This window comes from Dipodomys ordii, unplaced genomic scaffold, assembly GCF_000151885.1.
Source record: "Dipodomys ordii isolate 6190 unplaced genomic scaffold, Dord_2.0 Scaffold88, whole genome shotgun sequence".
NCBI lineage: Eukaryota > Metazoa > Chordata > Mammalia > Rodentia > Heteromyidae > Dipodomys > Dipodomys ordii.
The window spans coordinates 2982737-3009522 of NW_012267304.1; the positions used below are offsets into that span (position 1 = coordinate 2982737).

The 26786-nt window shown below is 43.9% G+C and overlaps 1 protein-coding gene across 1 annotated transcript in view; it reads left to right on the plus strand.

The window, feature by feature from the left end:
• Nucleotides 1-26786, plus strand: part of Frmpd3 (FERM and PDZ domain containing 3) — a 43910-nt gene that overhangs the window by 9182 nt on the left and 7942 nt on the right. The window contains exons 4-8 of the mRNA XM_013025862.1: nucleotides 1653-1789; nucleotides 2094-2220; nucleotides 4728-4817; nucleotides 8160-8339; nucleotides 17966-18110. Of these exons, the coding sequence (XP_012881316.1) occupies nucleotides 1653-1789; nucleotides 2094-2220; nucleotides 4728-4817; nucleotides 8160-8339; nucleotides 17966-18110 (679 nt within the window). The remainder of the gene's footprint in view (nucleotides 1-1652; nucleotides 1790-2093; nucleotides 2221-4727; nucleotides 4818-8159; nucleotides 8340-17965; nucleotides 18111-26786) is intronic.

The window sequence follows — 26786 nt, forward strand, 5'->3', positions numbered from 1 at the left end:
GAAAAAGCCGGAAGTGGTGATATGGCTCAAGTGGTAGAGCGATAGCCTTGAGGTGAAGAGCTGAAGGACAGCGCCCAGGCCCAGAGTTCAGGCCCCACGACCGGACCCCCCCCCAAAAAAAACAAAAACTAAGGGTTGAGAGGATGGGGGGAGAAAAGATACAGAGAGAATTATTCTGATCATAATACAATATAGGCACATCTAAAACAGCATGGTAAAAACTGTTGGTACAATTAATATACACTAAAAAATTGGTAGTACCCAGCCATACCACTCTTGTGCATCTACCAGAACTTCACAAGCCAGGACTGTAAAGACACTTGCACATCGTGTTCATTGCTGCACTATTCACAATAACCAAATGTGGATGACCTACAATAGATGAGTGGATCTAAAAAAATGTGGAACCTATACACAATGGAATTTTATTCATCCATTAGAAAGAATAATATTATGTCACTTGCAGGGAACTGGATGGACCTAGAACAAATCATGTTATGTGAGGTAAGCCAAGCTAAAAGACACAAATGGTGCATGTTTTCTCTCATATGTGGGAGCTAGAACTAAAATGCACTGGTACATGATAACTTACACAGGAATCTAGGCATTCACACACAGTGAGACCAAAGGGGGGTACTCTAAGGGGAAAAACCAAAAAGCATAACTCCTCTGGACATTTAAAATACTATGTATTGAAACAAATTCCAGGAAATGGAAATGAGAGTTTTTGTTGTTGTTTGTGGTGGTGGTGGTGGTAGGGTTTTTTAAATTAATTATTTATTTATTTTTGTCAGTTGTGGGGCTTGAAATCTGGACCTGGGCCCTGTCCCTGAGCTTTCAGCTCAAGGCTAGTGCTCTACCACATAAGATACAGCATCACTTCCAGTTTTCTAGTGGTTGGTGATAAGAGTCTCATGGACTTTCTTGCCCAGGCTGGCTTTGAACCATGATCCTCAGATCTCAGTCCCCTGAGTAGCTAGGATTACAAGCGTGAGCTTCCAGCAGCCATTTTGTTTTTTTTATTTTTGTCATTTGTTTGTGAGGTTTTTTTCCCCTTTTTGTCATTTGTGGGTTTGTTTTGTTATCATACTGTTGGCCATTGGTTCTAGGAAACCTCACACCCAAGACAGCATAGAAGGAGAGTGACTCATCAATGTGTTTGGCCTTAAGACCTCAAAGAATATAATGTCTGTCCCATCCCTGCAGTCTATCTTATTCTGGGATTCTGAGCCAGAGCTCCATGGAAAGCCCTTCCCAATATCTCTCTTTGTTCCTATTTGAACTAGTAGAAGAGCATTGTATGACTGGGAGGAATGTGAATAGGTCCCTGAAAAAAAGATGGGAAGATCTTTTATGACAGGAGGAAAGAAGAAAAGTGGTGCTATGTCTCACGTGGGCAGTAAACTTAGTTTTCTTCCCACTTGGGCCTTGCCTCTGTGTGCACCTGTCACTGAGAAGGCTGTCTAGTACCTGTTGAGTAAAGCGAATGGTGTCTCTGTGACCAAAAGCACCTCTGTTGTCTCTTCTCTTCCTCATCCCTTTGATCCCTCCTGCCTAAAATAATGCCTAATTATTTTCTAGATGATAAAGGGCTAGATGGGGGTGGGAAGAAAATGTCCCTTTAACTTAATTTGGCCTGCCCTCTCTCACAGAGTCGAAATGATGTTATCCGAGAACGCTTTGGAATGGACCCTAAGCCAGAGATGCTTTTGGGCCTGGCTGCCCTCCACATCTATATCACTGTCTCAGCTACTCGGCCTACTCAGAAGATCTCACTCAAGAATGTGGAGTGAGTTGTGGAGAACCCTTTGGAATGGGGACATATTGCTGCATAGGGAGAAGATGCTCTGCTGTGCATTTCACAAAAGTATGCATGCTGTAGGAGTGAGAATCAAAAGTCTTCACACCTAGCCTGTTGTAGCCTACAGCTACAGCTCCCACTGAGGACCAATGATGTTCTGTCCCCAGCCCCTTCTCTCAATTTCTATTTGTCCATCTCTGCCACTCTGCTTCAGTCAGTTTGTCTTACCATCTTCTTCTCTCTGTCCTACTTCATCTCTCTTACTAACCTCTTCCTTTTCTTTTGCTTTTAGGAAGGAGTGGGGTTTGGAACCCTTTCTTCCCCCCTCCCTCCTGCAGGGTATTAAAGAGAAGAACCTTCGAAAATCTCTCTCTCAGCAACTGAAAGCTCACCAAACTCATCCTTCTAGTGGCACCAAGGTACCTAAAGGCTATTAGGCACTGTGTTTAGGCACTAGAGGTCTTGGGGAGGATGGAAGTGTCTTCATTTTTCTGGGGATCCCTAATCTTTGACTCATGTATATATCTGGGTTGGTATGAAGTATGGGGCTGTAACGGACAGGAGTCTGTCACAACTCAGAGATTCTCTGAGTCACAACTCAGTAGAATTCATTGAACAAGTTTTGGGTCCTCAACGCAAAGTGACCAAATGCAGCTCGTTCCTCTATTCTTTCACCAATTAGTGCTAATTGAGCACGTGTCCTATGGCATGCATTACCCCCAGGAGAGACACATGCTTTCTGTGGAAATGACTGCTCTGCTTTTCAAGTTCATCAGTCCTGGGATGTGGAATTCTGGAACATGAAAGCCCAACCAGGGTCTGGGTGGAGGATGTGACAAGGCCTAATCTGCAGAATGGACCACAGGGCAAACATGAGGGCCAAGGTTACAACTGTGCTGTTCTCCAATTTCTGGGCACACACCTTTGCCTATGAGGGACCTCTCTCCTGCCTCCCCTAGTCCTGACTCTGTAGTCCCTTCTTAGGCTTCTGGGGCTCCATGTACTTGTTTCCTACCCCAGAAGCTATTGAGTGGTGAGAAATGCTAGAATCTGCACAGGGATGTAGATGCAGGACATGGATGGATCCCACTCATATTTTTCAGCCATTCCAAATTTCTTGGATTGCCAGCTAGCTTCTATTTTAAGATGCCAATTTCTCTCAGAAAGCTAAGCCATTCCCACCTTGCTGCACATATTTAATAGCATTGTTTTCTTCTCAGCTGAGAGCACCAGTGCTTACCACCATCTCCACCACTAGCATTTATTATTTTTGAGCCTGGAAATACAAAGCTGAAGAAGGCATGACAGAATCAGGCACGGTCTAATGCAGAAACACAATAGTCAGCCCCAACACAATGTCATAGGTTCCATGAGCTCTGGAAACACAGAGGAGGGACACTAAGCACAGGCTGGGAGAGGAAGAACACGCCAGGAACTGGTACATTTGGTGCTAGATCTTGGTCTTGAAGAAAGGACAGATAGCTAGGAGTTTGTCTACATAAGTTGGTTGGGTTAGGTAGTGGAAGACTTTCCTAAGCAGAGAAATCCATTTGTACAGAAGTCCAGAGATAGGAGAGACTATGGTATGAGGGCAGGAAAGCAGATAGCTTACTCTTAACAAGTACACGGAAGGCATGGGGTATAGCAGGGACAAGAAAAGAGGTAGGGAAGTCAACGGGAGTCTGTTCAGAGGACCTTCTGTGCTGGGGCTTGGAGGGAGGCTCAGAGAAGGGAAGCAGGATTGAAGCAGGAAGCAGTTGTGATTAAAGTTACTAGGGGATGGGGCACTGGTGGCTCTCACCTGTAGTTCTAGCTACTCAGGAATCTGAGATGTGAGGATTGTGGTTCAAAACCAGCTTGAGCAGGAAAGTCCATGAGACTCTTATCTCCAATTAATCATGAGAAAATCAGTGCTATGGCTCAAAGTGGTAGAGCACTAGCCTTAAACAAAAGAGCTAGGGACAGGGGCTGAGAAGGTGGCTCAGTGGTAGAGTGCTTGCCTTGCATGCATGAGGCCCTGGGTTCAATTCCTCAGCACCACATAAGCAGAAAAAAAGCCAGAAGTGGCACTGTGGCTCAAGTGGTAGAGCGCTAGCCTTGAGCGGAAGACCCGAGTGACAGTATCCAGGCTAAGAGTTCAGTCCCCACAACTGAAAAAAAAAAAAGCTACACTGCCCAGGCCCTGAGTTAAAGCCCTATAACAACCCACAAAAAAAGTTACTATGGTTTTGGATGCTTCTGCTAACAGTGGGTGGAGGCAACTGAGGGAAGGATGGAGGCAACTGAGGGAAGAGTATCTGTAGTAAATAAAAGTAATCTGACTCCCTCTGCCACAAGACAGAATGTCAAGGCAAATGGCTATAGGGCAAAAGAATAGAGATAAAGAGGTTGGAGAGAGTTGGGAAAAGTGAAGATAATTTGGTGATTATTGCAGATGAGAGGATGGAGTCCAGTGTCAGAGATTTCTCAATAGCCTTAGAGATTCTGACAGAGGTCTAGAAGATCAGGTGAAGAGCAGGGTTGAGATGTCATGCTACTCAATGAAAAAGCAGAGTAAGACCCTCAGCTTCAGATGGGCAGTGCCTAAGTGGCTCAAAGGATTTGAAGGATCTCAGAAAAAAAAAAAGCATGGATGAAGTGGGTATCAGAGTTCAAAGAAAGTATTAGAATTAAAAGCAAGCTCGAAATGAGTCAGTTGTATGCTTTAAGAGCCAGGATCAGGAGGCTTGGAAAGGGAGAATGGCAGAGGTGAGAGCAGTCCAATCTGGAACCTTCCCCTAGTTTCACCCCAGCCTCTCCTCATTCCCACAGCATAGCTTAGTGACTGGTGCCTGTCTTGATATTGAGACTCCTCTTTTGTTAACATACATTTGTTTTTCCTGTGCTTGTGGGGCTTCTCATATTCCAGGGTGGGTTGTTTCCACAGGGCTCTGCAATTCAAGCAAAGCTCCAGTATCTTCGAATTCTGAATGAACTTCCGACCTTCACTGGCGTTTTGTTCAACACTGTGGGCCTGGTCAGTGGGGTATGGTAGGGGAGGGTGTGATGGGGTGGGTGTGGTGGAGGAAGGACAGCTCTTTGTTGGTGACCTTGGGTAGAGGTGGCACAGGAAGGACCTTGAATTCAAGGTTTCCACATCTATGGATCCCAAATGTGGACCAAAAATTATTCTAAGAAAAAATGTGGCAGTACTGAATATATATATATATATATAGGCTTTTTATTTTAATTATTTCCTAAGCAAAACATATGACAGATGTTAACACCACATTTACACTAATTTGGTATTGTAAATAATATCAAGTATATGTAAGATGTGGCCAGATGTGGTGTTACACTCCTGTAATCCCAGCTATTTGAGTGAAACAGATAGGAGGATCACACTCCAGGGACTGCCTGAGTAAAAAGCAGGAGATATTTTTATTTTCTGAAAAAACAAACCAAAAGCAAAAAGACTGGGGAGGCATGGCTCAAGTAGTAGATCACTCGACTAGCAAGTGTCAGGCCCTGAATTTTACCCCCAGTACCAATAAAAAATAAACTGCAGGACTGGGGAGGTGGCTCAGTGGTAGAGCGCTTGCCTTGCATGCATGAGGTCCTGGGTTCGATTCCTCAACACCACACAAGCAGAAAAGGCAAAGCTCTGTGGCTCAAGTGGTAGAGCGCTTGCTTTGAGCTAAAGAGCTGAGGGACAGCACCCAGGCCCAGAGTTCAGTCCCCACGACCAACAACAATAACAACAAAAACTTCAAAAGTTTTGAAAAGATATGTAAGAGAGTTGGGCATGCTGCTACCTATCTACCTATGATCCCAGCACTCAGAAGTTGAGACAGGAGGATTGTGAGTTTGAGATCAGCCTAGTCTACATAGTGATACCCAATCTTAAATATATACATCCACATGGATACACACACACACACACACACACACACACACACACACACAATAGCCAGGCAAGGTGGCTCGCACCTGTAATCCTAGCTACACAGGAGGCAGAAATCCAAAGGACTTCAGCTAAAGGCCCGTCCAGACAAAAAGTTTGCAAGACCCTTACCATCAACCAATGAAAGCTAGGTGAAGTGGTATGCAACTGTCATCCCAGCTATACGAGAATCATCAATATGAGGATTGCTAAACATAAAACCCTATTAGAAGAAATAAGTAAAAGAGGCTAGAGACATGGATCAGATGATAGAGTGCCTACCTAACAAGTATGAGGTCCTAAAATCAAACCCTAAAATAAAAATAAATTATATATATATATATATATATTTGAGTTGTACTGTACACATAAATTGATATGTTAGATTGAAAACTCTTTGTCCAACTATTTAAAAATAGTAAAAATGCACGATTTAGATATTGTAAATTATGCATTTTTATACATTATACATACCTATGTATATACCAGAGCATATATGGATATTAGAACCTTCAAGGGGAAGCCCTAGAACTAAACTCATGGATACTAGGAGCCACCTGCATTTTTTAGAACCCTTTTGTAATTCTTTTGTGTCCTTCTTCTATTTTAGGGGTTGGCAACCTTTTTCTGAAAAAGGTGGGATAGTAAAGATTATAATCTTATGGATGTGCCAAATGTTTGTCTGTGACAGCTCCTCATCCCTGCCATCTTAGCATGAAAGCACTAGACACTATATTAACAAATAAGCATTGTTTGTGACAGTAGCTTATTTAGGGACACAGAAATTTGAATTTCATATAAGTTTTACACGCCACAAAATTTGTTTTTATTTAAAAAAACAAACAAACATGGTCCTTTGAGTTTCTTTCCAACCATCTAAAATATAAAAACCATTCCCCGCTCCTGGGCCACACAAAACAGGTGATAGGATGGATTTGGCCCACAGGCCCTTTTGCCAGCCCCTGCTCTATTTCACTGGCCTTACGCATACTCTGGTAGTCCCCTACCCCAGGTTTCCTGATTTCACCATCACGCCCCCTGCAGGTGCAACACTGACACTGCAGAAGCAATGCTCATGCGGGGCACAACTAGCCCCACCCCTACAAATATGCCCCAAGGTCCTTGACCTGGGTGAAAAAATTTTCAAAACATCTTGCTGATTGGTGCCAGATGCTTGTCACACTCTGGCGAGCACTCAGTCCTGCAAACTGCACGGGGAAAGAAAGCAGTATTATCAAAATGCCTGCAGAAAGACAAAGGGGTTCCCAAGGGTGATGCTAATGGCAGAAAGGTGGGCCAGAACAAGGCTCTGGTTTGATGGCTCCAGAGAGTATGTCAGGACCATGTAAGGGAATCCAGTCTATTACACCTACAGACAGACATTTAAATACTGAGATCACTGAAAGCCCCCTGTACCCTCCTTTCACCCACAAACACCCCTCAAATCTCTTTTCCTTTCATCTATCATTGCAAAAACTTCTATTGGACATTTCTTTTGGGTTAAAATTTCAGGAAGCTGGGCATCAGAGGCTCATGCTTGTAATCCTAGCTACTTAGGAGGCTGAGATCTGAAGATTGTGGTTTAAAACCAGCCTGGGCAGGAAATTTGAGAGATTCTTATCTCCAATGAACTACTCAGAAAAAGCCAGAAGTGGCACTGTGGCTCAACTGGTAGAGTGCTAGCCTTGAGCACAGGGAAGCTCAGTGACAGGGCCCAGGCCTGAGTTCAAGCCCCAGAAATGCTTATTAAAACACTCGTGTGTGTGTGTGTGTGTGTGTGTGTGTGTGTTTGTGTGCTTGTCATGGGACTTGAACTCAGGGTCCTGGGTGCTACCTCTGAGCTTTTTTTGCTCAAGGCTATACCACTTGAGTTACAGTCCCACTTGAGGCTTTTTGGTGGTTAATAGGAGATAAGAGTCTCTCAGATTTTTCTGTCTTGGCTGGCCTCAAACTGTGATCCTCAGATCTCGACCTCTTGAGTAGCTAGGATTACAGTTGAGACAACTATACCCAGCAGAAGAGTCTATTAAGCATCTAATTTACCTTTGATATGTTACATAGAATTTATTTATCACTTCAGCTTTTGGCTATTGTGGAAGGGAGGATAAAATCTTGGCACAAAGTTGTCTAGTCAGACAGAAGGTTAGGTGAGGGTCTCAAATCGCCTGCAGCCAGCAGTAGAAAGTCTGGGGCTTAGTAGAGGAAGGTTCTCCAAAGGCCTGAGAACTTCCTTCACCACTTTGCTAGAGCTAGCTCTGCTGCTGGCCACTTAACCCTCCTGCTGCAGTGGCTCTGCCCTGATACTGTGCTCCAGACATTTCTACCACTCCCTCCCTACCCAGCAGAACCAGTGCAATGTGCATTTTCTGTTTCCTCCTGTCTTCGGTCTTCCTGCTTCTCTGTGAATGCTGCCGGCCGGCCATGCTTGCACACCAGGACGAGAAACAGTCAGCCACCACTCTCCTAGTGGGACCCCGTCACGGCATCAGCCATGTTATTGACCTCAAAACCAACCTCACCACTGTGCTGTCTGAGTTCAGCAAGATCAGTAAGATCCAGCTGTTCCGGGAGAACCAGGGTGTGGCCCGAGTGGAGACAAGCATCATGGATGCCAAGGTAAACTCTGCTTTGATGGGGCTGTTTCTCTCCAGGAACATGCTTATGAAACATGAGAAAGAAAGCATGAGATTGTGAAGTAAGATTCTGTGATTCTGGACCCTGGACCCTGTTGAGTTTTTCTTTCCTTCACTTCTCAGCCCTCCAGATACTATATTGACCATGTAGGATGGTCAGCCAGTATTAAGGATTGCTAGGAATTGTCAGATGAACCTGTGATCAGAATTTCTCCACATGGCAGGATAACTGAAGAATTGACAACTACTGCTAGACCAGTACTTCCCAATTTTTCTCATGTTGTATTATAGGAAAATAGATTCACAAAGCTGAGCATGATGGTACATGCCTGTAATCCTAGCATTGTTGTAGTTCTAGTACTATGGAGGCTAAGGCAAAGATATCATAAATTCAAGGTTTAGGCTAGGACTACATTGTGAGTGAAACTGTCTCAAAATAAAAAATGATAGCAAAGAGCCAGACAGCAGTGCTTCATGCCTGTAATCTTAGCTACCCAGAAGGCTGAGGACTGAGGAAAGCAGTTTGAATCCAGCAGGGGCAGGAAGTACACAAGATTCTTTTTGGTTTTGGTGTGGGTTTTTTTGCCAGACCTGGGGCTTGAACTCAGGACTTGGGTGGGTACTGTCCCTGAACTCCTTTTACTCTATGTTATCCCTCTACCACTTGAGCCACAGTGCCATTTCTGACTTTTTCTGTGATTAATTAGAGATAAGAGTCTCACAGGCTTTCCTGCCTAGGCTGGCTTCAAACCTCAATCCTCAGATCTCAGCCAGCTAGGATTTACAGGCATGATCCACCAGTGCCTGGTTCATGAGCCTCTTTTTTTTTGGGGGGGGTCCAGTTGTGCGGCCTGAACTCTGGGTCTGGGCGCTGTCCCTCAGCTCTTCAGCTCAAGGCTAGCGATCTACCACTTGAGCCACAGCGCCACTTCCGGCTTTTTTCTTTTTGCTTATATGATGCTGAGGAATCGTACCCGGTGCCTCATGCATGCAAGGCAAGCGCTCTACCACTGAGCCATCTTCCCAGCCCCTCATGAGCCTCTTATCTCCAATTAACTACTAAAAAACAGAAGTGGAGCTGTGACTCAAGTAGTAGTGCACTAGCCCTGAGGAAAGCTCAGGGACAGTGCCCAGGTCCTGAGTTCAACCCCCAGAACTGGCACACACAAAAGAATTTGGCAAATTACTAGAAATGTAGTTCACTAGTTCAGTGCTTTCCTACCATTTGCAAGCTCCTGGGTTCCATCTCCAGTACTAACATCAAAAATAAGAGAGAGAAACCAACAGAATGGTGAGACAAAGGACAAGGGGGAACCAATGCAACAGCCATATATACAAGACAGTATGTTGGAAATGATCTCTACAACTTGGAGGTGGGGAGATGGGGGGAGGGAAAGTAGGAGAAAAATGAGGGAAGGGGTAACAAGATTGACAAGAAATGTACTTATTACCTTATTTGTGTAACTATAACCCCTCTGTACATCACCTTGACAATAAAAAAAATTTATGTGCAGAAAAAAAAAAAACAGAGAAAGCAGGCACCAGTGGATCACCATTGTAATCCTAGCTATTGAGGAGACTGAGATCTAAGGTTCTTGTTTTGAAGCCAGCCTGGAAAGTCCAAGAGACTCTTATCTTCAATTAACCACCAGAAATCTTGAAGCAGAGCTATAGCTTTAGTGGTAGAGCACCAGACTTGATTTTAAAAAAAAAGCTAAGGGACTAAGGGAGAGTACCCAGAACCTGAGTTCAAGTCCCAGTGTTAACGCAAAAACAACAAGAAAGGAAGAGAAGAAAAGGAGGGATAAAGGAAGGCAGAGAGGGAACCAGTTGAGGAAGACTCATTTTGAATCATGGAGGAGGGAGATCTGAGCATGTGGACAGAATCAGGGTGGATGCTTGGGGAGGAGCTGAGTAGATAGAGCTTCACCCTATTTCACCTCCAAGTCCAGAGCATGCAGAACTTTAGAATCTTTCTCACAGATCAGCTCCTTCAGACTGGTAAACAGTTATTGTGAGCTGTGCAAAGTCTGGCAGTGGTGGTCAGTTGCCTCCTCCACAGCTCTCCTGCTAATACAGTAACCAGCAGGGATGGGGCAGGCCTGCCTGCCTGCCAACCAGCAGGCACTTAGAGTAGGTGTAGCTTTCCCTTTTTAAAGGATTTGGCTGGAGGATGTGGTGTTAACAGCTTAAGCGTAGAGAGTTTGCTGTTTCTAAAAGAACAAATTATTTACTTTATTTTTGTATTTAGGAAACCCGGAAAGCTTTAATATGTTAATTTTCCACCTGCAAGTCACAGGATTCCCATTGGTTTGGGAACCTGCCTGGTGCTGTTTAATTGGCTTGTGGCCATTTCCACAACCTGTGATTGCTGCTCTACTCAGATGTTTTTGGGTAAAAAGCCAAATTAACCAGTGAGGAAGGGGGATCAGAGACAGGCATGCGGGGGAGGTGTGACTTCCTGACAAATAGAAGGGCTTTATAAGGAGAAACAGCTTTCCAACTGAATGGCCTCCTGTGTTCTTTTCACATTGTCACTGTGAATTTTCACATTGACTATACATTAAGGATGCCTGGTTCTACTGCTGGAAACCATGCATTCATTGGTTGTAGGCAATACCTGGGCATCTGAATTTTTTCCAGTTTCCTAGGTGATTCTGTAGTACAACCAATTAGGGGAGTTGTTTAGTTGGTGCGTGCGTGGGCACGTGCACATGTGTACGTGCATGCATGTACCAGTACCAGGTCTTGAACTCAGGGTCTTACACTCTCATTTTTTATTCACATTCACAGTTTGCACCTTAACACTTGAGCCATGGCTCTAGTCTAGCTTATTGCTGAATTTAAGATGGAGTCTCTCATACTTTTGTGCCTGGGGTGGTTTTCAAACTGTGGTCCTCTGATCACATCCTCCTAAGTAGCTAGGATTACTGGTGTGAGCCACCTTCACCCGGCTTTTTTTTTTTCCTGAGACAGGGTTTTACTATGCAGTCCTGGCTGGCTTTGTTGAATTCATGATTCTCTTGCTTCATTCTCCCAAATGCTTGGATTCCGAGAATGCCAGAATCCACACCCAGCTACTAGTTTCAGAGCTCATGACTGAGACCTGTATGACCAGAGGTCTGAGGGGAAATAGGCTGCACAGGGATCTGAGGGTATTGCCTGAGTTAGGGTGCTTTGTAGAAGTGAGCCAGCAGTCACAGTTATATGCTTGAATGCTCCAGATAAGCTATACCCTTACTGGAGAGACAACACTCACAAAGCATATTCAGAGTTCTGTAATCGGACAACTGAGGTTCAGGTCCCAGCCATATTGCTTCCTAGCTGTGTGGCCCCAAGAAAGTATCCAAACATTTTTGAACCTGAATCTTATTGACTGAAAAATGGAGCACCTATACATCCATTAAATGAGAAACTATATATTGCATGGTACACAATAGGTACCCAACAAATAAGTCCTGTTACTTTTTCAGAAGCAAAATACCAGTCAGGATAAAAGACAATGTGAAATAAATGTAATAGTGTGGTATGGAACAAAGAACAGGACAGAGTTTACAAGACTGGCTGGCTACAAGAGCATGTTTTAGCTGGATCTTGAAGTGATAGGCATCAATTAGTTAGTAGGGACAAATGGGATGTGTTCAAAGGCAATGAGCAAGCACAGAAATGAACAAACCACATGGGCAGGTTGATAAGCATAGTTTCTTAGCTGGAGAGGAAAATGAGAGAAGAGGGCAGACAGATTAGGGAACTGGCAGAAAAAGTTGCTTCAGAGTTCCCAGTCCAGTCCAAAGAATTCAGATTCAATGTGCTCAAATAATGGGAATCCACTATAGGTCTTTGAACAGAGAGATGAGGGATTGGACGCTGATTTGGACAGAATGGAAGATGTGTGGAAACAAGGTTTGTGTGAAGCTAGGGAAGTAAGGAGGGGATTTTGGTACCAAGAGCCAAGAAGAGCTCAAGCTGGAGGCTAATAGCAGGATGGGAGGAGAAAGAGCAAGTGTGTATCCTTACCCCACACTTGTCTTGCACACACAGTGCACCTGCCTTGTTACAACTAACCCTGTTGCCTGTGGAACATAGCCCAACAACACTAAGAACTATGCTTTACACACTCACTAGATTGCATGATGAAACTGCATGATGTCAAGGTGAGACTATATTTTGGGGTAAATGAAGGTTACATTTTGGTACCAAGAAACAGTGAATGGTGAGGAAGTTGACATGAGTGCTCAGAGGTACTACTATGAAATGATAGATGGTCAGGTATGTCCTACTTTAGACTGAATAAGTGCATATGAAAAACCATAAGAGACAATAGGATCAGGTGTGTGCCACCACATGCAATGCTCTAGGTTGGATCCCCAGCATCATAAAAGAATGATAGAAGGAAAAGAGAAAAGAATACAAAACAGATGAATTTTCTACTTTATGTCATAGTTATTCTACTTTGTAATAAAATTTCATCTGGGCTAGACGCAGAATAGTGTAGCTCCCCAAAAAGTCCATGTCCTAATCCAATTGCTCAGAACTGTGAACATGTTATATGGTAGGGAAGAATTAAGATTGTGGATGAAATTATCATTTCATCATAGTTGATAATCAACTGGCCTAAAAGTAGGGAAATTAGCTTGGATCATTCAGGTGAGACCCATGTAATTGTTTGGGTCCACATAAGTGAAGAAACTGAAAAGGTCAGACAGATTCAATGAGAAGACTCAGCCCAGCCTTACTGGCCTTGATAAAAGGAAGGGACAATGAGCCAAACAGTGTAGGCAGCCTCCAGAAGTCACAAAAAGAGGCAAAGAAACAAATTCTATCCTACAACCTCCTTAGGTGGACACAGATGGGCCTACACTTCATTTTTAGCCCAGTGAGACTTATGTTAGGCTTTCCCCTCCAGGCATGGCAAAAAATAGATGTGTGTTATTTAAACCACAAAGCTTGAGGTTATTTGTTACACTAGCAACAAGAAATTAATCCACTGTGAGATTCCTCCAAGTAGCAAGTACTTATATACTATATCAAAAATGATTTGATAAACTACCAGTTTTTGTTACATAAAGTCAGATGCATGTGTCCTAAGAGATATCCACTGTGCATCATGAGGACAAATGTGTACCTTCTGAAATGAACACAACACTTTTTATCCTTCTGTTCAGATCAATTAGCATATAAGATAAATGAATGAATGATGACATTATATACTGAAAACTTGAAAGCAGGTGTAGGTGCGCCCCAAAAAATTGACAAATGCGAGCTGGGAAGGTGGCTCAGTGGTAGAGTGCTTGCCTTGCATGCCTGAGGCACTGGGTTCGATTTCTCAGCACCACATAAGCAAAAAGAAAAAGGCCAGAAGTGGCGCTGTGGCTCAAGTAGAGTGCTAGCCTTGAGCTGAAGAGCTGAGGGACAGCGCCCAGGCTGAGTTCAGGCCCCACAACCGAACCCCCCCCCCAAAAAAATTGATAAATGCAAGCCGGGTGCCAGTGGCTCATGTTGTAATCCTAGCTACTCAGGAGTCTAAGATCTGAAGATCACAGTTCAAAGCCAGCCCAGGTAGAAAAGTCCAGTCCATAAGATTCTTATCTCCAATAAACCACCAGGAAAAAAAACCGGAAGTGTGCTGTGGCTCAAGTGGTAGAGCACTAGCCTTGAGCTGAAGAGCTGAGGGAGAGCACCCAAGCCCAGAGTTCAAGCCCCACCAAAAAAAAAAAGGTAAACGCTAGGAGCAGAATTTGAAACAGGGGCTGGGAATGTGGCTTAGTGGTAGAGTGCTTGTCTAGGACTGTGAGACACTTAGCCTACCTCTGCATAGGAGACACTTTCAGCTTTTCAATTTACTTTACGGGGAGCATAGAAGTTAGAACCCAAATTTGACCCATTTCTTCCTAGATATGCCTCTCTGATCTGATAGTATTCTGGAAGGGTCTGGTAAAACCTAAGATTATTCACTTGACTGCATGGAAGAATTATGTATGGAGATTTCAAAACCATTGGCTGTCCCAATTCTTTGTCTCAGATCACTCACATCAAAATATCTGAGGTACCATGTGGAGACATCTAAGTCTTTATTGCTTCCCAGGTAACTCTTATTCTTGCGTCTAGCCTGAAAACCACAGCCTTTAAGTCATATTCAGTCTTATCCCCAAATTAGCAGTCTATGCCCAATTAACCTTTCCCAGTACTGTGGAGGCAAGAATTGGAATGTACTGGCTGCCTTGGACTTGAGGTTCACCATCTTGTAACCTTGCTTCTCCAGGCCCTGGATTCCCATTTTTCTCCTGTTGTCAGAGATGCTAGAGTGAGCTGAAGCTATGCTAGGGCAAGATGTGATTGGAGCATGTCAAATTAATCCCCACTGTCCCTTCTCCTGGCTGTCTCATGCTTCACACTCCATCCTACTGATCTCATTTTCCACTTGAAAATGGCCTGGACATATTCTGTTTTCGCTTGACTTACTTGCTCATAGTGGAGTGAGCATGAAGTAGTAGTGTTCAGATATTTTTCTCCAGGAGATAGCAGTGTGGGACTGAGACACCACTGGGACATTATCATACCCCATTACCATAGAAACATGGAAGCAGTAGGGGTGGAATGGTTGAAAGAAAGTCCCAAGGGATCTCTTGTGTGTCCCATTCCCCCCTGTGTCTACCATTCTCATGATTGAGCTATATTGGTCTAGTGCTTTCTGTAGAGACAAGTATTACATTAGGCATCATGAGCATTAAAATCCTATTTAAAGTAAAATGTTTTTGAAGGTTTTTCAAAAACCTGTCTAACCTCTGCTTGCTTGTCTGCCTTTGATTTGATTTTTACCCCTGTTGGCAAAAAGCACATCTGTGCTCCCTTTACAGACTGCATTTGCCCCATGCTGGGGCCCAGTTGGCTATCTGCAAATGCTGAGGAGAGACTCCTGATGGGCTGAGCTGCACTGTACTGGGCTAAGCCAGCTGCCAATGGGCTCGGCCCTCTCTATGCATAAGATTTTATTCTCGCCAGGCACCAGTGGCTCACACCTGTAATCCTGGCTACTTAGGAGGCTGAGATCTGAGGATCGTGGTTCAAAGCCAGCCTGGGCAGGAAAGTCCTTGCGATTCTTATCTCCAATAAACCACTCAGAAAACAAAGTGACACTGTGGCTCAAGTAGTAGAGTGCTAGCCTTGAGCTGAAGAGCTGAGGGACAGCGCCCAGGCCCAGAGTTCAAGCCGCATGACCACACACACACACACACACACACACACAAAAGCAAAACAAAGAAAAAAGATTTTATTCTCATGCTGTTTAATTGCTGACATCAATTTATTATAGGGGATAAGAAGAAACTGAAGTCACACAGTTAAGTCAATTAGTCACTCAACTTCCAGTCAGTAATTCTCTCCATTAGTCAACCAACCAGCCAGGTTACTAAGCAGAATATGAGAATAACTGACATTCTGCCTGCTCTGCAGCTAGCCTGTCAACTAAGCCTGAGTGAGTCAGTCTGCCCTGTAGCCAGTCAGCCCATCAATGTGTCTATCAGACTACCATTCAGCCTATACTCTAGTGAAATGGTTTTTCATCCTATTTGTCAGCCAAGGCCTTTTCCTCAAAGGAAGATTCTTTCAGCTTCTGAAACCAAATATCACACACTAACACATGTTCATGCCCACCTACCCACCGCTCCAGGACATTCTGTGTTCTGATAGCTCTCTGCAATTTGCCTTTGTAGTACTTCTCCCACCTTGGAGTCACATTTGTTTGTGTGATTATTCTTGTTATGTCATGTTCCTACTAGAGTGTAAGCTCCACAGGATCAGGAATTAGATTGGCTGCTCTGGAATGAATGGTCATAGATTTCAGTTGGTCACATTTCCCAGAAGGCATCGGGCCATTTGTAGCAGTTGACCATGTCAACAAGGCAGGACGCAGGAGCACTTTGTGAAAGGGAAAAGCACAGACTAAGATATGGTGCTATGAGAGAGCATGGCAAACTGTAAATGATGGGGCATTGACTAAGCCCCAGGTGAGAGATGAAGGGAGGAGGACACAGGCAGTGTTAAGGGACATGTGATTGGAGATTTTAGCCTGTCAGTGATGAGTTGTAGAGGTTCTCAGGGGAAAGAGATAGGCTTTATAAAGACTCTTGTCAGAGACAAAGTGGGCTAAATTGAGAAGAGACTAACAGAAAAGCCAATTAGGAGGCTACTGGAAGTCCTTAGGTTAGTGTATCCCAGCCTCCTCCATATCATGAGAAAACATCACAATTTCTATGGCAAAACATATCTACAGATGAGCCATATATCCCCAAGTAAGGCATCTTGTGGACCCAGCAGAAGACCCAGTGGCTGAGAGGCTCAGATCACTGCCCCTCATCAGCCATTCCCACATACCTTGAAGGAGAGTGGATCTGGGTGGAAGATGATAAGACAGACACAGTGAGGATGGCTGTGATGTTTTTGAATGCCCCTAAGGTACATCAGGTGGCACTTTCTTAGACACAGCAATGATAGTAGCAACTATCCACACTCAAACCTCTCTGAATCAGTCCTTCTACATTGGTTACTATAAGGAGGATACCTAAGCCAGGCGTGGTAGTGCATGCCTGTACCCTCGGCTATTTTAGAAGTGTCAGGGCATATGGTGGTGAGTGAGAGCTAGTATAGATGAAGCCTAGACTTCCAGCTTTACCCACATTCTCCCAGCTGGCCCACACATCTGCTGAGCTCTGACAAATGCAAATAGAGCCACACAGCAGGCACATGATGTTATATAATTTTAGTCTTTTTCAGTAAAAAATGTTGGTTCATTAAATGTGTGACTAAAGGCTGATTTAATGTGATACCTGAGTAAGAGTCTACTACAAAGCGAATCTCAAATCAGAAGAAGTTGTCAGGAAGTGTGCCTAAATGTTTAGTTCTGAATATATATATATATATATATATATATATATATATATATAATGCTTATGGTGGTACTGGGGTTTGAATTCAGGACCTTGAGCTTTCATAGCAGGTGTCCAATGACTCCACACTTTCATCCATTTGTTTTCTGGACCTAGGGCTTGAACTCAGGGCCTCTCACTCTTGTCTTTTTCCACCTAAAGCTAGCGCTCTACCACTTGAACCACAGCTCCACTTCTGGTTTTCTGCTGGTTATTTGGAGATAAAAGTCTCTGCTGCCCAGGGTGGCTTTGAACCTCAATGCTCAGATCTCATCCCTTTTTGTTTCAGATATTTTTCAAAGAAGGTCTTGCATTTATGCCCCAGCCAGCTTAAGTCATGATCCTCCTATTTATGCTTCCCTTATATCTGGGATAACAGACATGTGCCACCACATCCAGCTTTTTATTAATTCATATGGAGACTTGTTAACTTTTTGCCCAGTCTAACTTTGAACCTCAGTCTTCCCTTCTTTCACCTCCTGAGTAGCTAGGATGGCCGGTGTGAACTACTGTACCCAGTTAAAAGTATGGTTCAACAATTCAAGGCATCTTTTCTTTATTACCTTTATTTTTTTATTTTTTCCTTTACTATTTACTTTATTATTTATTACTTTTCTTCACTATCTTGCAAATGTAGCCAGTCTTCCTTCTCGTGTCTTTACATTTCTTTCCCTCTCTTTCACAGCCTCTGGTGCTGTTGATGGAGTGGCCAGAAGCAACCAACTTTGCCTGCCTGATTGCAGGGTACTGCCGCCTCCTGCTGGATTCCAGAAAGATGGTCTTCTCCAGGCCTTCCAGCCAGCCCCTTCCACCTCCAATGATCAAGGCAGGTAGGGCTCAGCCTCGGTTGGTTTTCAGTGTGTTGGAAGCCTTTTGGACCCTGAAGACATAGATAGAGGAAATCTGTTGCCCTCACACTCACCCCATGCCCACAGTTCCTAAAATCATGCTCACAGCTCCATATCAAGCACCCTTCCTGGCACATCCCCACTGGGAATGTGCCTGTTCAACAAAGCATTCCTGTAACAATGCAGAATGCTTGAGTCAGTGAATGGATGTAAGATACCTTCAGCAAGCATGTGCTGGAGCCAACTGAAGAATTGCATTGGGTAGGATGGAGTAGTACACATCTGTAATCCTAGCACTCAGATGATTGAGGCAAGCTGGGCACTGGTGGCTCACACCTGTAATCCCAACTACTCAGATGGCTGAGATCTGAGGATCATGATGGGAAGCTAGCCCAGGCAGGAAAGCCCATGAGACTCTTCTGTCCAATTAATCAAAGAAGAAACCAGAAGTGGAGCTGTGGCTCAAGTGGTAGAGCACTAGCCTTAAGCATAAACGCTTAGGGACAGTGCCCAGGCCCAGAATTCAAGTCCCAGGATTGTTTAAAAAAAATAAAAAGAGGGTTGAGGCAGGAAGATTGTGAGTTTAAGGCCAGCTGATACAGAAAAAGACCATTCTCCATGAAAAGAATTTTAGCCAGGCTCTGGTGGCTAACACCTGTAATCCTAGGTACTCCGGAGGCTGAGATCTGAGGATTGCAGTTCAAAGCCAGCCCTGGCAGAAAAGTCCCTGTGAGACTCCTATCTCCAATAAACTATTCAACAAAGCCAGAAGTGGCACTGTGGCTCAAGGGGTAGAGCACTAGCCTTGAGCACAAAGAGGCTCAGGTGATAGCACCCAGGACCTGAATTTAAGCCCCAGGACCAGCAGAAAGGAAGGAAGGCAGGAAGAAAAAGAAAGAAAGGGGGGCTGGGAAGGTGGCTCAGTGGTAGAGTGCTTGCCTTGCATGCCTGAGGCCCTGGGTTCGATTCCTCAGCACCACATAAGCAAAATGAAAAAAAGCCGGAAGTGGTGCTGTGGCTCAGGTGGTAGAGCGCTAGCCTTGAGCTGAAGAGCTGAGGGACAGCGCCCAGGCCCCACGACTGGACCAAAAAAAGAAAGAAAGAAAGGAGGAAGGAAGGAAGGAAGAAGGAAAGAAAGAGAAGATAAATTTTTGTTCTGCATTGAAAAATGGGGGAGAGAGGAAGGACTGGAAGGGCCAGAAGGAAGCTTGAAAATAAGAGATAGAACAAATCAGCCCCCAAACAGAAAGTAATAGACAACTTCCAGTGACTACCTGCCAAGGTTGTCCTGGTGATGGCACAAAGAGAAGCCTTGGGAAAATCAGGCCAGTCCAGGCCTGCTGCCCAGAACATAAGCTGGAGAAGAAGCAGATGACTCGGAAAGCCTGTGCTCCACATACTAACCTTGGACTCACATACAAGTAGTAAGGGTTCCCAACCTCAAACATCATGAGAGAAGTCAAAACTTAACACCCAGTTGCCACCTTTGTCACATGATAACCATTTGATGCACCGGCCCTTGCTACCTGACTTACTGTCATCAACACTTTATTAGTTTTCAAAGGGGTCACATCTGATTCAGATTGGTAATAGCCATGTTTAAGCATGAAAACACACTCTTCAGGGCTGGGAAGGTAGCTCAGTGGTAGAGCACTAGCCTTGAGCTCTACCCCACAACCGACAAAGAAAAAAGAAGGAGGAGGAGGAGGAGGAGAAGACGACGATGACACGCTCATGGCAAGATGACCTAGCACCCATAGAGCTGTGTGTCACTTCTATATACATCATCATGACTTTTTTCCCCATTAACAAGTCCATCCCACACATCATAAAAGACACAAGTTTTGATGGATCTCATAATGTGCTTCATGAGAATGAAAAGGCAATGCACCAAACACAAATTTGGGAATGAATGTACACCGCCTCCCCCTACCCCCGCAAGGTATAGGAAGGGGTTGAGCTGGAACAGGAAGCAACAGGGGAGGAAGGTCGACATTATCCAAAAAGAAATGTACTCTTTACCTGACTTAGGTAACTGTAACCCCTTTGTACATCACCTTTATAATAACAATAAAAAAAGAAAAAAGAAACAAGGGAGCAAGGTGTTGCATAGCTTCAGATGAAGAGATCTGAAGAGACAGCTGGACTTGCAAACCTACAGATGACCAAATGCTAGAAAAGCCAGTGTTAGCACTTACGATGGCACCTATGCTCCCCCAGTGTCTAATCACACCCAAGTATGAGCAGAATAGATGAGGAAGGGAAATAGATGGCAGAAGGAAGAACTTGAAGCCCAGCCAAGAGCCAAATGTAACAGTAGGAATTGTATCAGGAAGGAATCTGCATTAAGAAGGTGGCTCTAAGTACGGCTCCAGTGGCGTCTGCCCATAATTCTAGCTACTCAGGAGGCTGAGATCTGAGGATTGAAGTTTGAAGCCAGCCTGGCAGGAAAGTCCATGTGACTCGTCTCCAATTAACTTCCAGAAAACCAGAAGGGGAGATGTGGTTCAAGTGCTAGAGCGCTAGCTTTGACTAAAACAGCTTCAGGACAGCACCTAGGCCCTGAGTTCAAGCCCCAGAATAGGCACACAAAAAAGAAAGTAGGTTTGTGTCACACCATCAGCACCCTAACAAAGGGGCTCCAAGTGTGTCCCTGCAGCTTTACCCAGCACCTTCCATGTGACGTGATTCCCTGTTGCTTTTCCAAAGGCAGATCTGACTCATTGCACTCTTTTGGTGCTGATCATGGTTTTAGGATTTTCTTCCTGATTCCTGAGAACCCGTATGTGTGTGCAGAGGGCCATAGGCTCAGACTACCCCTAGCCTGGAATCTCTGTGTCCATGCAGGAGCCAAATGGACCACTGTAGTATGTCTGCAGTTTGTAGTGCTTCTTTCTTAGCACAGAAAATTTGCTCAGAAGCAGAGGCAATAGAAAGCTTCTATTTCTCCTTTCTCTTCTGGCCAGAAAGACATGACCTTGAGCTTGGCATCACCTCCTCCATGAGAACTGATTAGGAGCTTGGTTTCTTGGCCTACTGAAGTGCTAGGTGCTGGGTTGACAGTACCCACAAAATGCTCTTGCTAGGTGGTGTGGAGGTGAGCTTCCAGCATGTGTTGCTGAGCTCAACAAAGCACCAGGGTGCTATGCGCATCCTATTTTGCAGACTCCACTGAGAAGGCCTCAGCTGGGGATATAGTGCTGTGGTTGTCAGCTCCTGGTCTGGTAGACCTTTAGAACACTGTCCAAAGCTGAAGTCATTTTCCTCTATCAGCCTTCTCTTTCATCTCACCACAGAAGCATCAGTGCCAGAAGCTGTTGCCTAGCAAAGGCTTATAGTGAATAGGCATCCTGCCAGTCTCACTGGCCTTGTCCCTCAGGGGCCACAGCTACAGCTCATGTAGAGCTTGGTCTCTCAGGACAAAAAAGAAAAGGTCAGTCTGGGTCTATATTTTTGTGCCACAGCATATCTTAGAATCCAACCATCCCAACTCAGTGCACAGTCTTCTGGGCCTAAAGAATGCTGTTAAACCACCAACTGGGAAGTGGCAGGGAAAGCATTCCCTCTTCTCAGTAGCTGCACTCAACAGACATTTCTCTACCACCCAAGCATTGGGGAGGGGAAGACAGCTGAGAATAATGCATTGTCTACAGTCCCAGCCTTCTTACAGCTTACAGCATAATGGGGGGAGGGGGGAATGTATGGGACCATTTCCATAACTAAAAATCTGCCTTTATGCTAGGGAATGCAGCAGCCACCACAGACTACTAGCATGTGTTTTTAAAGGTCCAGGATATAATGAAGCAGCAAGACATTTACCGGCAGCTAAATATATATATATTTATATTTATATCAATATATATATTTATTTATATATAAATATATTTATATATATATGTATATATCTTGGGGGAGTCCAGGAAAATTAGACTTTGGGGATCTCAGTTGGGGCCTTATTTGGAGGAGAGCTATTCTACAACTACCATGATTAGAGACAGTGTGGTTTGGTAAAATGACTATTCTAATTAACTCTTTGTGACTTGCCAGTTTTCCTATAGGTAAAACCCAGCAACATTCAGAGTGCCAAAGTTAGGCTGAACACAATACACTTTCTTGAATGGCTCAGAAAGAACAGGGGGGCTGTATATGGTCATTTAAGCAATGAATGTTAAACTATAGAGTGCAGGAGGGCCACATCATACTGTTGCACTGATGTGTGTGTGTGTGTGTGTGTGTGTGTGTGTACATGAACTGCATATATTTTGAGGCAAATCTAACTGGCTCACTGACTTGTTTTTTGCAGGTGTTTTGAAGTCAGTCTTGTGAATAGCTGAGTATAGACTGGTAAACTAGCACCGCCCCCTTTGGGGAAATCTGATGAGCAATTTACACAGGTTTGCAGTCTGAGAGACACACTGTCCCAGACATCAGCCACCTGCACCTGGCTTCCATGGCATCTCTAGCTTTCTGCCTGGAGGAGAGTTGGGTTTTTCCAGGCACACTTTTCTCAGATCTGGAAGTCACTGTGCCAGTGACAGGCTAGCATGACCTGACCTTTATTGTCTTAGTGCTGTCTTGCAAGGAGAAAAGCCACCTTAAGGACTCCAGCCTTTGTCTGAGATCTACTTGGTAGATCTACCTTAGGAGCGACCTTTGATTGCAGCTCATTGCTAGACCAGTTCCTGTGATTATATAGCTGTCTCTTAGGATGATAGCTCCTGAGGAATCCCCAGACCCTTCTGATGATGCCTGGGGGTAGAGAGATACCAGGAAATTACAGCTCATACTCCCAACTCAGCACTTCCGTGGAGCACTTCTTCCCTGACTTTTAGAGGCCTGAATTGAGTCACTGAATCCTTTTGCTTAGTTGATCCAGAGTTCTATAGACACAGCCAGTAAGGCCTGAAGCATATGGACTCACTATAGTTATATAACGTGGTCTGTGGAAAGCTGCTATGAACTTGGGACTGAAGGCATAGAGGCTTGGATTCTAGTTCTGACTCTCCGTTCATAGGAGCAAGTTCTATAAAGTGAGTATCAAGCTCTATATGTGTAAAATAAAGAATATTAATACTACTACCTCATAAGGAATTTCACAGGATTGTGTGTGGTAAGCCACATTAAATTCTTTTTATGATGTAAAGCACTTTTTTCTTTTTTAAAATAAGGATTAAAGTCAGGTGCTGGTGGCTCATGCCTATAATCCTAGCTACTCAGGAGACTGAGATATGAAGATCATGGTTCAGAGTCAGTCCAGGCAGGAAAGTCCATGAAATTCTTATCTCCAATTAACCACTCAAAAACCAGAAGTGGAACTGTGGCTCAAAGTAGTAAAGTGTTAGCCTTGAACAAAAGATCAACGATGGTGTCCAGGCCCTGAGTTCAACCCCCACAACTGACAAAAAGTAATTAATTATGACGATGATTAAAAGCTCAAGCTGGCTGTGGTAGTACATGCCTATGAACCCAGAACAGCAGGGACTGAAGCACGAAGACAAAAGTTGGAAGTCAGTAAAACCTATCTGTTTTCATGCATCCAATGCTATGTTGGGTTTGTTTATTTTTTTAGGCAAACTTTTTATTTAATTTTCTGTAGTTGTTTGACATACACTTAAATGGTCTTACTGGGGAAGAGAACAGGAGAGGCTCTTACAGACTCCTGAGATAATGTCATAAAGACAATATATGTCCAGTATTATTCATTGGAGTTTTTGGGGGGTGGGGAGTTACTGGGTGAATAGCACTCTGCAAACATAGGTATCTCATCTCAGGTTGTTCATACTGAGTACATTGAAATTTCAGTGGGAAGACACCCTGAAATCCTAAGAGGAGTATATCCCAACCACCCTCTAGAAGCTAGCTTATCTATATAGGCAGGATGATTCATCTCTGAATGGAGACCAATGTACATGTAGGTGGTTAGCTGTTTGTGAAAGATTCTAGAATTGTTTGCCTCATAGCAAGTGATCTTTAGCAACACTATAAGTTGGAAAATTACACCACCAGTACAAGTCTTACACACTAATCTTTGCTTATTTAAAGCAATTAATAATAACAAAATTAAACATGTTTAACTTTTTTCCTCAGAAGAACATAAAAATCATGACAGGGCCAATACGGTGCTTTTCTAACATATAGATTTATTTGGCTATTATTTCCAAGCCATACGATTTGTTCATTTAAAGTATATATATAGTTCAATGGTTAGTTTTGTTGTTGATTGCCATTCCTGGGGCTTGAACTCAGGGCCTGGGCACTGTCCCTGGACTCTTATGCCCAAGGCTAGCACTCTACCACCTTGAGCCACAGCTCTACTTCCACTGTTTTTGTAGTTTATTGGAGAAAAGAGTCTCATGGACTTTTCTGCCAAGGTTGGCTTTGAATTATGATCCTCAGATCTCAGCCTCCTGAGTAGCTACAATTATAGGCATGAGCCACCATCACCCAGCTCAATGTTTTTAATGTATGTATTTAGTATATCCACAAGGTATGCATCTATCACCATTCATAAAGAAAACAATATGCATTAGCAATTATTTCCCATGTCCTCCCAGTTGCCACTCACCCCTTAGCAGTCATTGTTCTAATTTTTGTTTCCATAGCTTTGCCTATTCTGAATGTTTTCTTTAAATAGATGAACTCATCTAGTATATATTACTTTGTGGCTTGCTTTTTTTACTTAGACTGTTTTCAACAGTCATTTAAATTGTAAGATATGTCAGTACCTCATTACTCGTGTGTGTGTGTGTGTGTGTGTGTGTGTATACATGTACATACTATGCTTGAACTCCTGCTCTCTCTCAAAGTCGGCACTTTACCACGTGAGCCATAGTTCCACTTCTTGCCTTTTTGGTGGTTAATTAGAGATGAAAATCTCACAGATTTTCCTGCCTGGGCTAACTTTGAATCACAGTGATCCTCAGATCTCAGTTTCTTTTTTCTTTCTTTTTGGTCAATCATGGGGTCTGAACTCTGGGCTTGGGTGCTGTCCCTCAGCTCTTCAGCTCAAGGCTAGCTAGCACTCTACCACTTGAGCCACAGTACCACTTCCAACTTTTTCTGCTTATGTGGTGCTGAAGAATCGAACCCAGGTCCTCATGCATGCAAGGCACTCGACCACTGAGCCACCTTCCCAGCCCTGTTTCTTTATATATATTATATTTGTAAAGATACTGTGCAGAGGGGTTACAGTTACATGAGTAAGGTACATTACTTATTGAGTATTATTATCCCCTCCTTTGTTTTTCCCCTACCTGCCACTCTTTCTTGAAAACAATCTCTCCCCCCCCCCCAAGTTGTAAAGTCAGTTTCTTGAGTAGCTAGGATTACAGGCATGTGCCATCAGTATCCAGCCTCTTTCTTTGGTTTTCATTTTTTTCTTAAGATGGGGTCTAGGTAAACTCTGTACTGGCTGTTCTCAAACTTGAGATCCTCCTATCTTCACCTCTTGAGTAGCTGGGGTTACTGGCATGCATCATGTTTGGCAACCATGTAATTTTGATCCTTTGGTAACATGGTGTATTACATTAATTTACCTTTGATGTTAACTGACTGCATCACTGCAACAAATTCTCCTTTTGTAATGGTATGTAATTCTTTTAATGTATTGTTGGGTCTTCGTCTGTCCCACGAAAGACAGACGGGTCCGAGGAAAGGTAATTGCGGCAGCTCGCCGGTTCCCCAGCCTCCCTTAGCCCGGGAGACAATCAGACACAGCGGGGAGTCAAGTCAAGCAGGAAGAAACTCGTTTATTAACACAGAGCAGCCCTTTTTAAAGCAAAAAAGGAACGGGTGGCATGGCAGGGGAGGAAGAGGAACCAATCACTGTCAAGGTCACACCCTATCATGCACCTAAGCTTCCATGGGCTGGTTACTCACTGAACTTAAGGCAATTGGGCTCTGCCCACTCAACTCCCTCTCAGCGCCATCTTTGCTGCCCATGTGCTCTACAATGTATGGCAGAACTTCATTTCCTACTAGTTGTTAACTAACTTTGTGTCTCTATTCATGAGATATTCTACTCTCAAGATATTGTTCTATAGCTTTCTTTTGATATTCTCTGTCAGGGCTTGGTATCAAGGTTAATGCTGGCCACATAGAATAAGCTCAAGAGTATTTTTTCCTCTTGTGGGTTTTGTTTCCGTTTCTTTCTGTGTTTAAAAGAGCTTGTTTTCGAGAAAGGGGGCCAGGTTTAAATTGCTAGTCAGTTTCTTTCCCAAATATTGGTCTACAATATTCCATTTCTTTCAGTGCTGGGGATTAAATCCAGGGCCCACTGTATGATAAGCATACATTCTACTAATGAGCTATACCTCTAGCCCTGGATGTTTGTGTGTGTGTGTGTGTGTGTGTGTGTGTGTGTGTGTGTGTGTGTGTATGCCTTAATTTCTACCTGCCTATGCTTTTATTATTCTTTTATTTATTTATTTATTTATTTATTTTGGTTGTGGGGCTTGAACTCTGGGCCTGGGGGCTGTCCCTCAGCTCTTCAGCTCAAGGCTAGCACTCTACCACTTGAGCCACAGCGCCACTTCCAGCTTTTTCTGTTTATGTGGTGCTGAGGAATTGAACCCAGGGCCTCATGCATGCAAGGCAAGTACTCTACCACTGAGCCACCTTCCCAGCTATTATTGTCTTTTAATTCTACTGTGCTTAGGA